Source organism: Odontesthes bonariensis, chromosome 24 (assembly GCF_027942865.1).
Source record: "Odontesthes bonariensis isolate fOdoBon6 chromosome 24, fOdoBon6.hap1, whole genome shotgun sequence".
NCBI lineage: Eukaryota > Metazoa > Chordata > Actinopteri > Atheriniformes > Atherinopsidae > Odontesthes > Odontesthes bonariensis.
In genome coordinates, this window is record NC_134529.1 from 18,693,868 (window position 1) to 18,706,917 (window position 13,050).

General features: G+C 41.0%; 1 protein-coding gene across 1 annotated transcript in view; it reads left to right on the top strand.

Annotated features, from left to right (window-relative positions):
- The window catches only part of LOC142375370 (MAM domain-containing glycosylphosphatidylinositol anchor protein 2), a 210,725-nt gene that overhangs the window by 95,236 nt on the left and 102,439 nt on the right, over positions 1-13,050 (top strand). The window contains exon 4 of the mRNA XM_075459371.1: positions 8,267-8,463. Coding sequence (XP_075315486.1) covers positions 8,267-8,463 — 197 coding nt within the window. The remainder of the gene's footprint in view (positions 1-8,266; positions 8,464-13,050) is intronic.

Here is a 13,050-nt window from a genome sequence, read left to right on the forward strand (position 1 = left end):
CTTGTAAGTGATTCTTTGATTAGAATTCAGTGTAAAACTACAGATATTATAGCATTCATGGGTAATATTTCAAATGAAATTGCCCACATAAGGGAGGCATCTAACCTAATGAGACTGCAGTGTTCTTTTTAGACAGCAGATTTCAGTGCGGACTTTAATGCAACCAAAATCAGTGCATCATTTGTTGGTGTTAGTTTTGTTAGTTAAATGCCAGTGACATTCATTTGCGTGCACAGCTAGTTAGATGGGTGTGTTTTCAAAAGCTTCCTTGAAAATTGTTGTTTTTCACTCTTCTCGTTTTAAGCAGAATGTTTTTGTCTTTTTGAAATCATCACATTTATTGAAGAGGTGAAGTGGGGGCTTTAAATGCATTTCACAATAGAAGTTACATGTTTGAGTGCATAGCCTCTGTTTTCTTTTGTGAATAAATGAGAATATATATATATATATTAGCCTGCTATGTGAAGACAATCTCACGTTTCCCAAATTTGTGAATAAATTAATTAAAAACATTAAACGGAATATACAGAATTTGCATTTAAATTAATTTTTGAAAATGGGAAACATAAATATTAGAGTCCTCATTTTCAGTCTTTAGAATTAGTCGTTTGAAATAAAGTCTCAGCATTATAACACACACCTTCCTTGTATGTAGTCAGTCCTTTGTGGAACTGTTCTGGTCTCTTTGGGAAATGCACGTATGGTCTTAGATGAGAAAATTAAACCCATCATGTTAGCATTATACCCTACATACTAGTGGGCTAGCTTAGCGCAAAGACAGGGGGAGCAGCTGGCCTTGTTATCTGCATTGACATGTCTTCCACTGGTTTGTTTACTTCTGTTTAGAAGCTTCGAGTTTTGCATTTGGCGGTCTCCATCTTGTGTTTGATTTGGACCCAGTACTTGAATGTTTAATCCCTCCCACTGTAGTTTTGTTTGGCTATGATTTGGTGTTATTGTTGAATCCGGGCTAGTTAAGTGTCAATTGAGAGTGGATATTAGCTGTCCGTGTTGACTGTGACACTGCCACTCGTTTTTGGTCTCGGGAGCTGTCTTCCAAAGACGGCTCTGTTTTTCCTCAGGCAGCTGGGTCAACTCCATCACTAAAAAATGGGCTAGGGAACCATGCAGTCCACGATGTTTAGCATTGCTAGTAAATTATTGTGGAAAAAAACTTGCAAATTTTAACGACTTTGCCCCAAAATAAGGTTTGGAGGTTCCTTGAATTCCCTTTGGTAGTCGAGGAAGTCTCCAATCTGAGCCAAGAAAAATGCCTCAAGTGTTATGACTCCTTTATTTAATTCCCTGAAAGAAACCCAGCAACTATACCCTAAAATGTCAAAAAATTCCACAAAGCAGGTCTTAACATTTGACGAATATGTTTCATTCAGATAATGTTAGATAATGACCAAGATGTTTACAGCGGTTTTGGTAGTTTATTGTGTAAGATTCAAGAGATCAAACATACTGCCTGCATCCACATGAATGAAGTCATTCAATTGGACTACAATAGACCATCCTGTAGGAATGTTTTCTGTTTTCGAATCAGGCATGAAATGCAATAATGATCTTTGCGGAAGCACCAAACATGTGTATTGTAAAACCAGTGAGATGCGCCTTTATTGTCCAGTGCCTCCAATCACCCATAAAATACACTGATCAACCATAAAATCATGATCCCCTGTCTAATAATGGACTGGTGATGGCAATGGATCGTTTGGGTTTGTGGGTTGTGGGATGGGGTCTTTGAGGATTGGCTTTGCTTCTCGCAGGCTGGTATCTGGGGAGTTTGGAGCCCCCGGTGCACATCTCACACTCTTTGTTGTATCCTTTGAGCCCTTCCTTTGCAATTTGTGGGCCCGCTGGGGGAGGCTGCTACTGTGGGAGAGCACTGTCATGTGGTGGGTGCGACTGGTCTGCAAAAATATTTTGCTCGGTGGCAAGTATTAAAGTAACATTCATTTTAATGCCAGGATGCAGGTTTTCCCAGCTGAACATCTCATTGTAACAATATGAGCAGTGTAACTCACTTTACCTGGTAGTGGATTCATTGTTGTGGCTGATTGGTGTAGAAGTGAATACAGAAATCTCTGTCACATTTGAATGTCCCACAATGACTGTGATGAAGCTGCCTGGTTTCTCTCTTCTCCTTCCTTTTAGGCAGGAGAGCAGTGCTGCCCACAAAGCTGCTGCCGCTCATATTTCACAGCGCTGAGAATGATATTCACTTCACTGAGATATCTCTGCTACACAGGCACCACCGTCAGAGTGGACTTATTGCAGAAATAGATGCATCATGCCCTCGCCTAGCTTCCAAACACATCCATCCGCCACCACAATCACATTTTAGTGTGAAGCAACAGCTGACACCGAATGGATCCAGCTCGCAGGAGGTAGTTATTGTGGAGTGTATCCATGAGGTAGAGGTCACTGTTGCCAAAGGGCTGAGAGATGGAGGGACAGCAAATATTCTGTCAGTAAATTACACGTTGGATTTTTTTCCATCAGAAACCTCTGCCTGAGATGGATGTTATAAATCCCTAATGTAGCTTATTAATCTTTTGACCCGCATAAATGAAACGCATAAAGTGGCAGACTGAAATTGCTCATCATCCACAGTGTATCGTGTTATATATTTGCGCTGCCTTATTTGATGTAATGTGTTTACAAATAGCACAGTGATGTTACATGTTGCTTTTGCAATTTTTGCTTTTGTCAGACTGCATTAATAACGAGCATAAAATACCTATTTCTAACTCTAGATCTCCTGTTGAATTCTCGCTTCACAGTAACTCAGTTTCATTCCCACGTGGAGCTTTTATTCTCACAAACTCAACTATCAAGCTCCTTATTGTTTCTCATGATTGTATGAATGGACTGGTTATTGGATTTTGTCCTCAAACTTCAGCTTAAAATGAAAATAAAAAGAGGCCTGGAAGTTGATATTCTTTCAAGAATTTCTGTCTGCAGCCTTCTTCAACTTCCACCCACTCTTTGGCTGTATATAAATTTGCCCACTTCAAGTTACACCGTCTTCTCTCCTCAAGTTAAATGACACTTCAGTGATATTCTGGCTTTCATCTTTTCAAAAAGCCTTGAAGGGAAAATCAACTTTGAAGAATAAGACAGAATGTTCAATGAGCGTTTAGAATACAGAACTTGCATGACAATTAATTTTGCAATTATTGACTGTTGAAAATCAAGAAAACTCACAGCCAAATATTCTACAGATCAGAATGTCTGCCTGATATTCATAAGGGAGCAAGAATCATGTCCAAAGACAGGAATAAGAGAGACTATGGTCTGTGCAGAGGTAGAAAAACCTGCAACCTTAAGATAGTGAATTATTATTGTTATTTTACTACAACAGAAGATGATTTACATGTATATTTTGCCTGTTTTGAAAGAGCAAAGGGAGCAGCAGGTGGAAGCACGAGTACTTTCTTATTTGACATTTCAATAAAATATTACTGTTCTTTTTATGATGTCCTGTAAGATTTCTTGTTGGCCTATATAAAATCATATGAAAAGGACGGTACCCTCTTTAATTTCTAACCATTTGTGTTTCAAGACTTGATAGAAAATTATTCTATTGAGGTAAATACTACCTCAAATGAACAACATCATTGCAGCGCCGCGAGGTAGCGCCTCCAATCTCCACAACTACCTCAACGTTGCAGTACACACAAACATCCACGACTCATATATTACACAGTGCATCGTCACACTCATGTTACACAGGCGCACAAAAATATATCAGATTCTATCACTATAACTCTGCTAACGACAACACAGTTGAAAACTAGACATTTCAGGCAAAGACTATTGGCAAGGACTAATCTCTGCTTTCTCACAACTATTTACCACCTGTTGGATTATCTGACAGTTATAGACAGATCTGCAAAATAAGCAATACAGACCCATTATTTCTATTACTGTACTTGTGTTAACGGCTTTAAACTCATCCACTTTAAGGGGTCTGAAAGGGGCAGTTTTTTTTTTAAATTTAAACTGAGGTCTTGGTTTATCTCAACACGACTCACCATCTTGCCTCTGTGGGTTTGTTCCAACTGCTGCTCATGAAGTACAATCTGTGCCGAGGCAAGTAGACAGAACTGGCCACTGCAGAAGGAGGCTATAGTGTGTATGTTATACAATAAGGGAAACTGGAAGGTAACTTAGAAAAAAAAGAAACTTAGACAGAGGCGTGCCCTCTGTGTTCTTCGGAAATTTAAAACAAGGCGGTCTATCTTGAGTTATAACTAACAGTTGCTCTTCAGTTGCTTCATTTCATATGAACAGCCAGCCACAGTGACCTCTTTCACCAACAGTAACCAAAGCGATTCTGCAAGTTGAACCGACTAAGAAAAAACCTGTCAGTGGGCACAGACACCAAAAAACTCCAGAGAGAGACGGGACCCAATAGACGATTGTCTGCTTGGTGTATAAGGCCTCTTAGGGTGAACTTGCTGGGACGTCCACTCTCAGAATGATTGGCAGCTATCATGAACGTTTTCTCCGTGTGAATAATCTTTCTCACTGCTGATGTCTTTCCTCCTTGACACTCTGTTAATACACACCTATAGGCTCCAGACCAACAAACTTCTGCTTTTATAGAAGTGCTCACACTTACTGATGATCAATCCATTAAGTGTATTTGATTAGCAGCAGCTGGCTGCGTATCTTTATAATTCAGTCGGAGGCAGTTACACACTGCTTCCACATTTTGGCTTAATTTGTGTTGAATACAACAGAGTAATATGTCATGTAATGTTGTTCAGCTGTAATTATATAGGACCTGGTAAGGACCAGATGATATATTGTTATGTCCTGATACCTAAAACTTTTTAATTGAAAACCAGGTGTAATTTTTATGTCACATCACTTTATTTCCAGGTTTAACCTTCTCTTGTGTAGAATATGTGGACAAAATGTTGCTTACCAGAGCAACATGTTTTCTGGAGTTAGAGAACATTTGGAATAATTCAACTTTTTTTTTTAAATGTAAACTGAGGTCTTGGTTTATCTCAACACGACTCACCATCTTGCCTCTGTGGTTTTGTGCAATTTGGAAAACTTTCTCCCTTTCTGGGTCCAAAGCTTTGATTTCATCCCCTCCTCGGAGTTGATTGCTTCGTCTGAATTCGTAACATGAAACAATGGTTTCTTGATTGAAAAGACAATTAGTCCAGCAAGCGCCCAGGTAGAATTAACGAGTAGCCAATCAGCGCCATGGCAGAAATAATCTCATTATCACTCAGACGAGTGCTGTCAAGCTGTGCGCCTCACCAGAAATATTTTAAACGGGCAGTGCCCGCTTGATTTTCGACACCCGGAGCCTAATCAACAAATGGAGCAAAATGCTGTTTTTACCTTGTGTTAATCCACTCCCAAAATCCAGGATAACAGCTACGTTGGCTTGGCTACATATCTGCATAGATTTGAAATGATCCGACTTAAAACTAAGGGAGGTTTGTTGGTCTCTAGTCTTCTCGTGAGAAACACAGATGTCATTCAGGTCGACGGCTCCCTATGGGACAGTCATTAGGTGAAATCATTTGCATGTCCCTGCCACGAGCGACAGGTGTTCTGTTCCTGTGGTGACTTCAGCAAATCAGCTTTTTTGGGCTAAAAGACATCAAAGCCCGATTAAAAAAAAAATCTACAAAGTCGCATTTGATTAACAGCTGAGAGGCAGCCCCCAAGATGTGTGTGTGTGCGTCGGTGGAGTGGAGTAATGCACATGTTATCACGCAGGTGCTGGCTTTTTTACAAGGAGAATGATGGGACATAAAAGGGATGAGCTTAGGTTTGATGTGATAATGAAGTGCCTTTTTAGTCTTCACCTTCTCTTACATCCAAAGAACTCACCTGCGCCTATTTGTACAACAAATGTTTTGGTAGGTCTCTAAAGCAGCAGTCTACTTTTTGCCATTCACAAGGGAACGTCATCATCTTCAGGTTTTGTTTGAGGTTTTCTCACTTCTGAGATTGACACGATTGCTGATAAACTGGGTGTTAAAGCTTTTTTAGTGCTTCTCCGGTGAGACCTCCGTCTGCATCAAGCATTTGCACGTTTGTGTGTCACGCTGCCCCCCCCCCCACCCCCACCCCCATGTCTTCATATCAGAGGAACCCAGAGATTTGAGACTCGTCATGGTTGGTAGAGGTGAGCAGGAGTGATGCTACGGTTAGTGCGCTGGAGCGTTTAGCTGTACATGGAAAGATTTGCCGGCCTCTCAAGCCATAAACCTGCAATTACAAACCCTAACAACTCTGGCGCAGGCTGCCTGTACAACGCAGTTTTCCTCTGGGCTCGGGGATTTAAGCTTCACAATCAGTCAAGCGTGACTTAAGAACCTAATTGCACAAGAGTGACACACACACACACATACACACAACATCCTTATGGGAGAAAGAGTGATGGTGGAGGTGGAATTTTGTTTGAAATTCATCAAATTTTAATCCAGTGCGTACATTTCCATATTTCCATATTTATCTCTGCACTTCTAGCATCCACTCCCAGTCTGCATTATCATTTTGGCCCTATTAATAGCTCAAATCGTTGCTCACCTAGCGCACACACAGAAAATCACACTCTCATTCTTGTCACCACCACCTCCTAACAGGTCTGGCGTTCAAAGACACGTGTATCCAACGGTAGATAGGGCTGTCAATGAATCGCTCCATTTCTGCCACAGTTGGTAAATTGACTGTTTGGAGCAGGAAACGGATGAGGCAGAGTTAGAGATAAGATGTAGGATTCATACTCTCCACCTCCTCCTCCCATAATGAATCAGTGTATTTATTTAGAGCGATCTGCTCCTCTAAAACGGCCCTGCAGTTGCTGTCCTCTCAGCAGTGTTGCCACCCCCCACCTTCCCTGTTTCTCCACCCCCACCTCAAAGGTAATTGCTCTTACCTGAGACACTGTAATGGATCCTGGATGAAGTATTGACCGCTGCTAGATTTTGATTAAGGGGCTGTAGGGCAGAACACGTCTTTAATGAAACTGAGGAATCAGCATTCTCTGGCTGGTGCGTCCGGGCTGGATGCTTGGCACTGTGGCCCACAGGCACCCTGACGAGGACCTGATCCTCAGCAAATCCACAGTGGACCCAAAGCTCCTGATTCAAATATGACAAATTCATTCACTGATTATACCATCATATATCATATAATCATTAAGAATGTGGGTGTTCATTTGTTGTAAGCCATAAGCACTGTCAATCACTCACACACACACACACACAAAAACCCGCCATCTCAGTCATCCACCTTGTTTCTCCTTCGCTGGTATAACCCCACACATTAATTAATACACTCCGCCACTTTCCCCTTCATGTGCAATAGGTCAACCTTTATCTGCTGGAACTTTAGCACGAGGGATAGCTTGCTTTAGCTTCTCTTCATCCTTTCCCTTAAATTGCCTTTTTGCTCAAGTTAAAAAACTGATTGCATCTCGGATGAAGATGAAAGGGAAACGACTGGCTCCCTATGTTCTTTGAGCGTGCAAATGGACATAATCTAAGAGGCGAGCATTAGCATGCTAAAAGACACCACCACTATGATGAACACCATTTGCAAAGGCTTAATGCGATAGCCGAGTAAGATGATTAACTTTGAATCCATTTAATCAACCACAAGCGCTTTCTCAAATAACCAGCTGTCTTGTGTTCAACTAAAACTTCCCTCAAATCTGTTGGGGATTGGAGCGATGCGTCAGATCACAGAGTGTCCAAATCAGAGCAGAGGCCAGCCAAACAGAATTCTTTGAAGTGATGGGCATCAAACTTCATTTTGAGGGCAGCAGTTATCATCCTCTCTTTTCTTTAAAGCTCACAATGCAGCTCGAAACCCACAGCAGCTCGATTTGACTGGGAAGTCAATGTGCCCTTGGGCTGCATCCTATTGACTTAAGCAGTTTAAGTAGTGGGCCTCTCACCTCTTTTTTTTCATATCGACCCCCAAGTGTGTGCCGATAACTGGCTCTCCTAATGTGATGAGAATTCTGACCCTTTCGACCTGACTTTTAACCACAATCAAGCGGCGCGGTTTGTGAGATTGTGTTCATGTTTGCTGATACTTGAAAGATTTCATACCCGATTAGGTACTTATTTCTATCCCAGCCGGGCAGATACATATTTATTTATGAAATGCGGTCAGTGTCATCGATTGATCTGAGAGATCTGCAACTTGTTCATGAAAAAGTCGTGACTGCAAGCTTTCTCTTCTGTGTGTGTGTGTGTGTGTGGTCCTCCCACAGACCTAGATGACCCAGTGGTTACGGTACACCAAAGTATAGGAGAGGCCAAGGAGCAGTTCTATTACGAGAGGACTGTATTTCTTCGCTGTGTGGCCAATTCCAACCCTCCCGTCCGCTACAGCTGGCATCGTGGCAGAGAGGTCTTGACGCAGGGCTCGGACAAAGGAGTGGAGATCTACGAGCCATTTTTCACACAGGTAAGACAGAAGATAAGTGATCTAGATGGGAAATTAGGAATTCGAGAACCATTGCCAATGATTGTGAAACAGTCCTTGTGTTGTTTTTCATTTCAACCGTGCGCTTGCGGTGTTGGATTTGTGCTCTGTGTGTCATCCTGCGGAAAGACCCAGCACCTTTAACTAATTTTTTTTTCATCTTTAAATATTTATTTTTCAATTATTCGATACATTCAATGGCTCCAGCAATGAATCTCCATATAATGGTAAAACCTCCACACTCCTACACTTTGTAGGCTGGGTGTTTTTCTCCTCACGGGCTTCATTTCATCACCTACAAACAGAAAGTTCCACCGCATAACCAAAGAGGTTACTCTGGCTTAATATGTAAATATTATCCCAGACAGATGGTAGCTTCTCTCGGAACGTTTCTTCAAGCAAAAAGTATTTAAAGTGCTGCCTCCTATGTAGCCTTTGCCTATGAAGTCCATCTACGTTTATTGATTCACCTTATGGGCAGAAACTGCCACTTTAGATTGCTCCATGTAAGTATGTCTACTATATGCAAGTATATATTTTTGCCAGCGACTGTGCGAGATATATTTTTTACTTTATCCCACCATATTAAATCATTTTGAAGTTTTTTTTTTGGGGGGGGGGTTTCCCCCTGTTTCAGTGACATTGGACATTTTAGCTTCTGAAGCTATTGTAGATGCAGTACTGCTTAGGGATTTGCTTGCTAGAAAAGTTTGAAAGGAAACACAAAACATCCATTTCACAAGTACATTGTAAATATTTGTGCTTGAGAAATGCACAGGAGATAAAGAATAAAGAAAATGCACATAGGCGGCAATGCGTTACAAACTTAACAATACGAACCGCGGTTTCAAAGGGAACTTACACTTTCAGTCCCGATCTCATGAAACACACAGTTGTAGCTGTGTGAGGTGAAAGAAAAAGAAAGTAGAACTGATTTGTGGGAGCGGGTGATTGTGGCTGAGACCTAATTTATGGGTTTAAAAAAAGAGTCCTGCACATAAAGTAAACCAGTTTCCATAGTAATGATTCCGTAATTATTGCCAGTGATTACAATTTTAATGGAATGAAATAAAGTCTATACTGTGGGGCCTAAAAAATACAGACAAATATTCAAATGATGACCATTAGCAGCTTCTTTTGGCAGTGAGTGAAAAGCACGATGTGTCACCACTGCACACATAGTCAAATCTCTTTGTGAATTTTTCCTGCAGACAGATGAAAGCCCCAGTTTCTAATTAACAAATCAGCATTGCGTTTCAGACCCAACTTATCGGAGTAGGAACGATTGCAACCGTAGTGTTTCATTTTACTTTTATGTGTTGGATTTGAGTGGGGGGGGGGGGGGGGGGGGTTGTGTTAAACCTCTACCTCACACCCCAAAAATCCCCCACAAAGGGAGAACGGGACAATAAAACTTGTAGTCATTAACCCAGTGAATAGCAATACCAGATTTCACAAACCCAGTTTCACGGTTTACACGCATATGGAGAAACCGCAGATGAAGAAAGAGTTGGTTTTTCATCTCAATCAGTTTTTTTTCACTCAAGCGAGTGGATTTTCTTTGCAGTCGCGAAATTGAGACGCTTTGTTCCAAAAGCGATTTTGTGCCGTCAACAAAGAACTGATTGAGATTGTTCAGCAACTTGTAAGGGAATTGTAGTTTTTGAATTGATTGAGTTTAATGTGATTTGTTCGTGGAGCTCGGCATCAGAGAAAGTGCAAGTACATGAGGAAAGGAGAAAAAAAACAATGCATGGAAAAGAGGATTAAGAGATAAAGAGAGAGAAAAAGGAAGGGAAATTGATGTTTGGCCAAATGGAGAAAGATGGCTGGGAACTAATGGAGTGGGGAAGGAGAATGAAGCTGCACAACTGGGCCTTCTCGGCTCCTCAGACCTCTTTTCTCCCTCCCTCGCTCCTTCATCTTTCCCTCTATTAGAGCTTTAATAGGAGCAGAAATTGGAACAAAACTCAAAATCCAGAGATTAGAATTGTGTGAGTCCAGCCCCAGATAAATCCTAACTAAACTCCTAGTAATTTGCTCTTATAAATGGCTAATAACATTATTTTTCAACTGGATCTGAACTTGCCTGCAACAGCCATGCACTGTCAGATGAGGGATTCATTTATAGCAGTCCCAAATCAAATCAACAAGGTCAAGTTGAGTCCACTTTTCTCCCTTCTGTTTCCGTTTTAGTCAAGGCTGTTTATTTAGTTCAGCTGCACCTTCCTCCCTCCATTATTCTTCATTTCAGCTTTTCCTCTGCACATTTTTCAGCCTTGAAAATGTTTTATGTTCCCAGAGATGCCGTAGAAATGCAGAGGTGGCATTTTAATCCGTACAGACAACCGGTTTCGACAATAAAACCACAGGCGGTGGTTTTATTGTAGAATCCCTGTTCTTTCTGCCGTCTGTTATTTTACTCACATTTTTTACCTAAATCTTTTCCCACAAAGTACCAGAGAATAGCACAGTTATTGAACATATTATTAATCCTTTTTTTTTTATATGAAGTTCTCTAAGAGGATTCGCTCAGATATTGGAGCAGGATCCAGTTGATATCAATTATACATTTATTTCTGTTTCAACTTTCGACAAAGTCCCTTTCACAATCTGCGATGAAGGACTTCATTAACAGTTCATAAATCTCTGAAGAATTATTCGTACCTGACTTGTGAGGCAATCAGAAAAAACTGTGGGACTGCCGGGTTGAGGGAAATCTCTTCCCCCTTTTTCATTTCGCTTATATTGGTGCACAACACATAACCTGGACAACTTAAAGAAGAAGAAATAAATGGCTGCAAAAATGAGACTTGTTTGCATGTTAGAGTATGATTCTTCACCATGACAACAAATATCAACTGAAAATAGAACTTGTAATGTGTGGTAACGGTTTTAGAAGGGTTCGCAAAACTAACCGAGCAGTTTTCAAGCCCAAACCAAGACAAACAGCGACCAAAAGTGGAAGTAAAGAGACACAGAAAATGGCAGTAAGTGCAGAAATGACAAGAAACTAAGGGAAAAAGTAATCCAACGCCCACAGCGCAGAGAAACTAGGACAATTAACTGCCAGACAGGACACAAAGAGATTACACCACCATCAGGGGGAACTTTCCAGTGTGGGTTGTCGTATGATGTAAAAGTAGACCACAGAAAACAGAAGAAAATAAGTTGCTGCAGCCCACAATTTCACAGCCTTTATGTTGAAACTCACATGACCATTTTACATTAACAAGACTTGGTTTGTTTGTCCAGCTAAATGCAGGAAAAGGCTTCAACATCTAGGCCAAAAGTGACTAATTAACTGCCTGTTAACAATTGCAAGCACAAAACTAATATAGAGTTATTATTTATTTATGAACACCTAATGGGGCTAAAAATAACTTTTTTGTCACATTCCATCCATATCATGATTAATCAAAAGTTTTCACGAGGGAGAGAAATACATTGTCACAGCTTAGATTGCTTTGAACCTTAAAAGTAAGGAAATTAAAGTATTGTCCTTAGGTTGCTTAGAACAGCCAAAACAATCCGTGTGTTGGAGGGTTTTCAAGGAAAAAACAAAAACTATACAACTAAGGTATCATTTTAGAAATGCCACATGGCATCCACTGGTGATAACCGAGGGATTAATGTGTGATCAATGAATCCATTAAGTAATAACAGCTTTAAAACCTTTGAGAGATGGTAGCTCATCAGAATTTGGGAAGATTTTATATCAGTTTTATCTCCATATCCGTTTAGTTTTCTCTGTGCTCATGGCCTGCTGTCGCTTTGTCTTTACAACCAAACATTTTTAATTTTCTAGTTTGACGTCTTTGCCTCCAAAGTCGAAATTGAAGCACGCAAATGAAGTTGGACGTGAAATATTTCCAAAGAAACAGACATTGCACCCTCACATCGTTTTCTTGTCCTTTACTTGCTGCCATTAATTCCAGGTCCTGCAGATTTTGTGTGTTGTTGTGTTCACTTTTCCCATCAATATGACCATAAATCCCCCTGTTCAGTTCGTTTGTGCTTTCTTTTCCTTGCCTCTTGCCCCCACCCCACTTAACCTCCCCCTACTCTGAGTAAAGTTTGTACTCTGAATACAACAAACCTCACTCCCTAAGATACCTGCTTCAAAGCGGACGAGGTGACAGAAAAAGAAAGGAGGTGGAATGTGGGATCCATGTCTAATGTAATACAATTAAGTTATCTTTATGCCTCCGCGGGTTTGAAAGGGTTTGAAAGGCAGCATCAGTATCAGTGATTGCCATGTTTTTGGACGCCTGCATCATGTGTCTGAGTCTTAATCTGCTTCCCCTCTTGCCTCATCCACACACACACACGCCCACACACTGGAGTCAGCCAGATCAAAGGTTTACATCCTTATCATAACCTTTTGGGTGAGGCTTGTGGCTGGCAGGCCCAGTTGGAATCAAACACAAATTCTCCATGAGATGGCCATTTCTGTGGAGAGATCCCCTGCTGAGCTCATCCATATTTCTGGAGCTCGGCGGTGAAATTACAGCAGGCCTTTTCGGTGGAGTAATCCACTCATTGGTTATGACATTTTTTTCTTTTTGC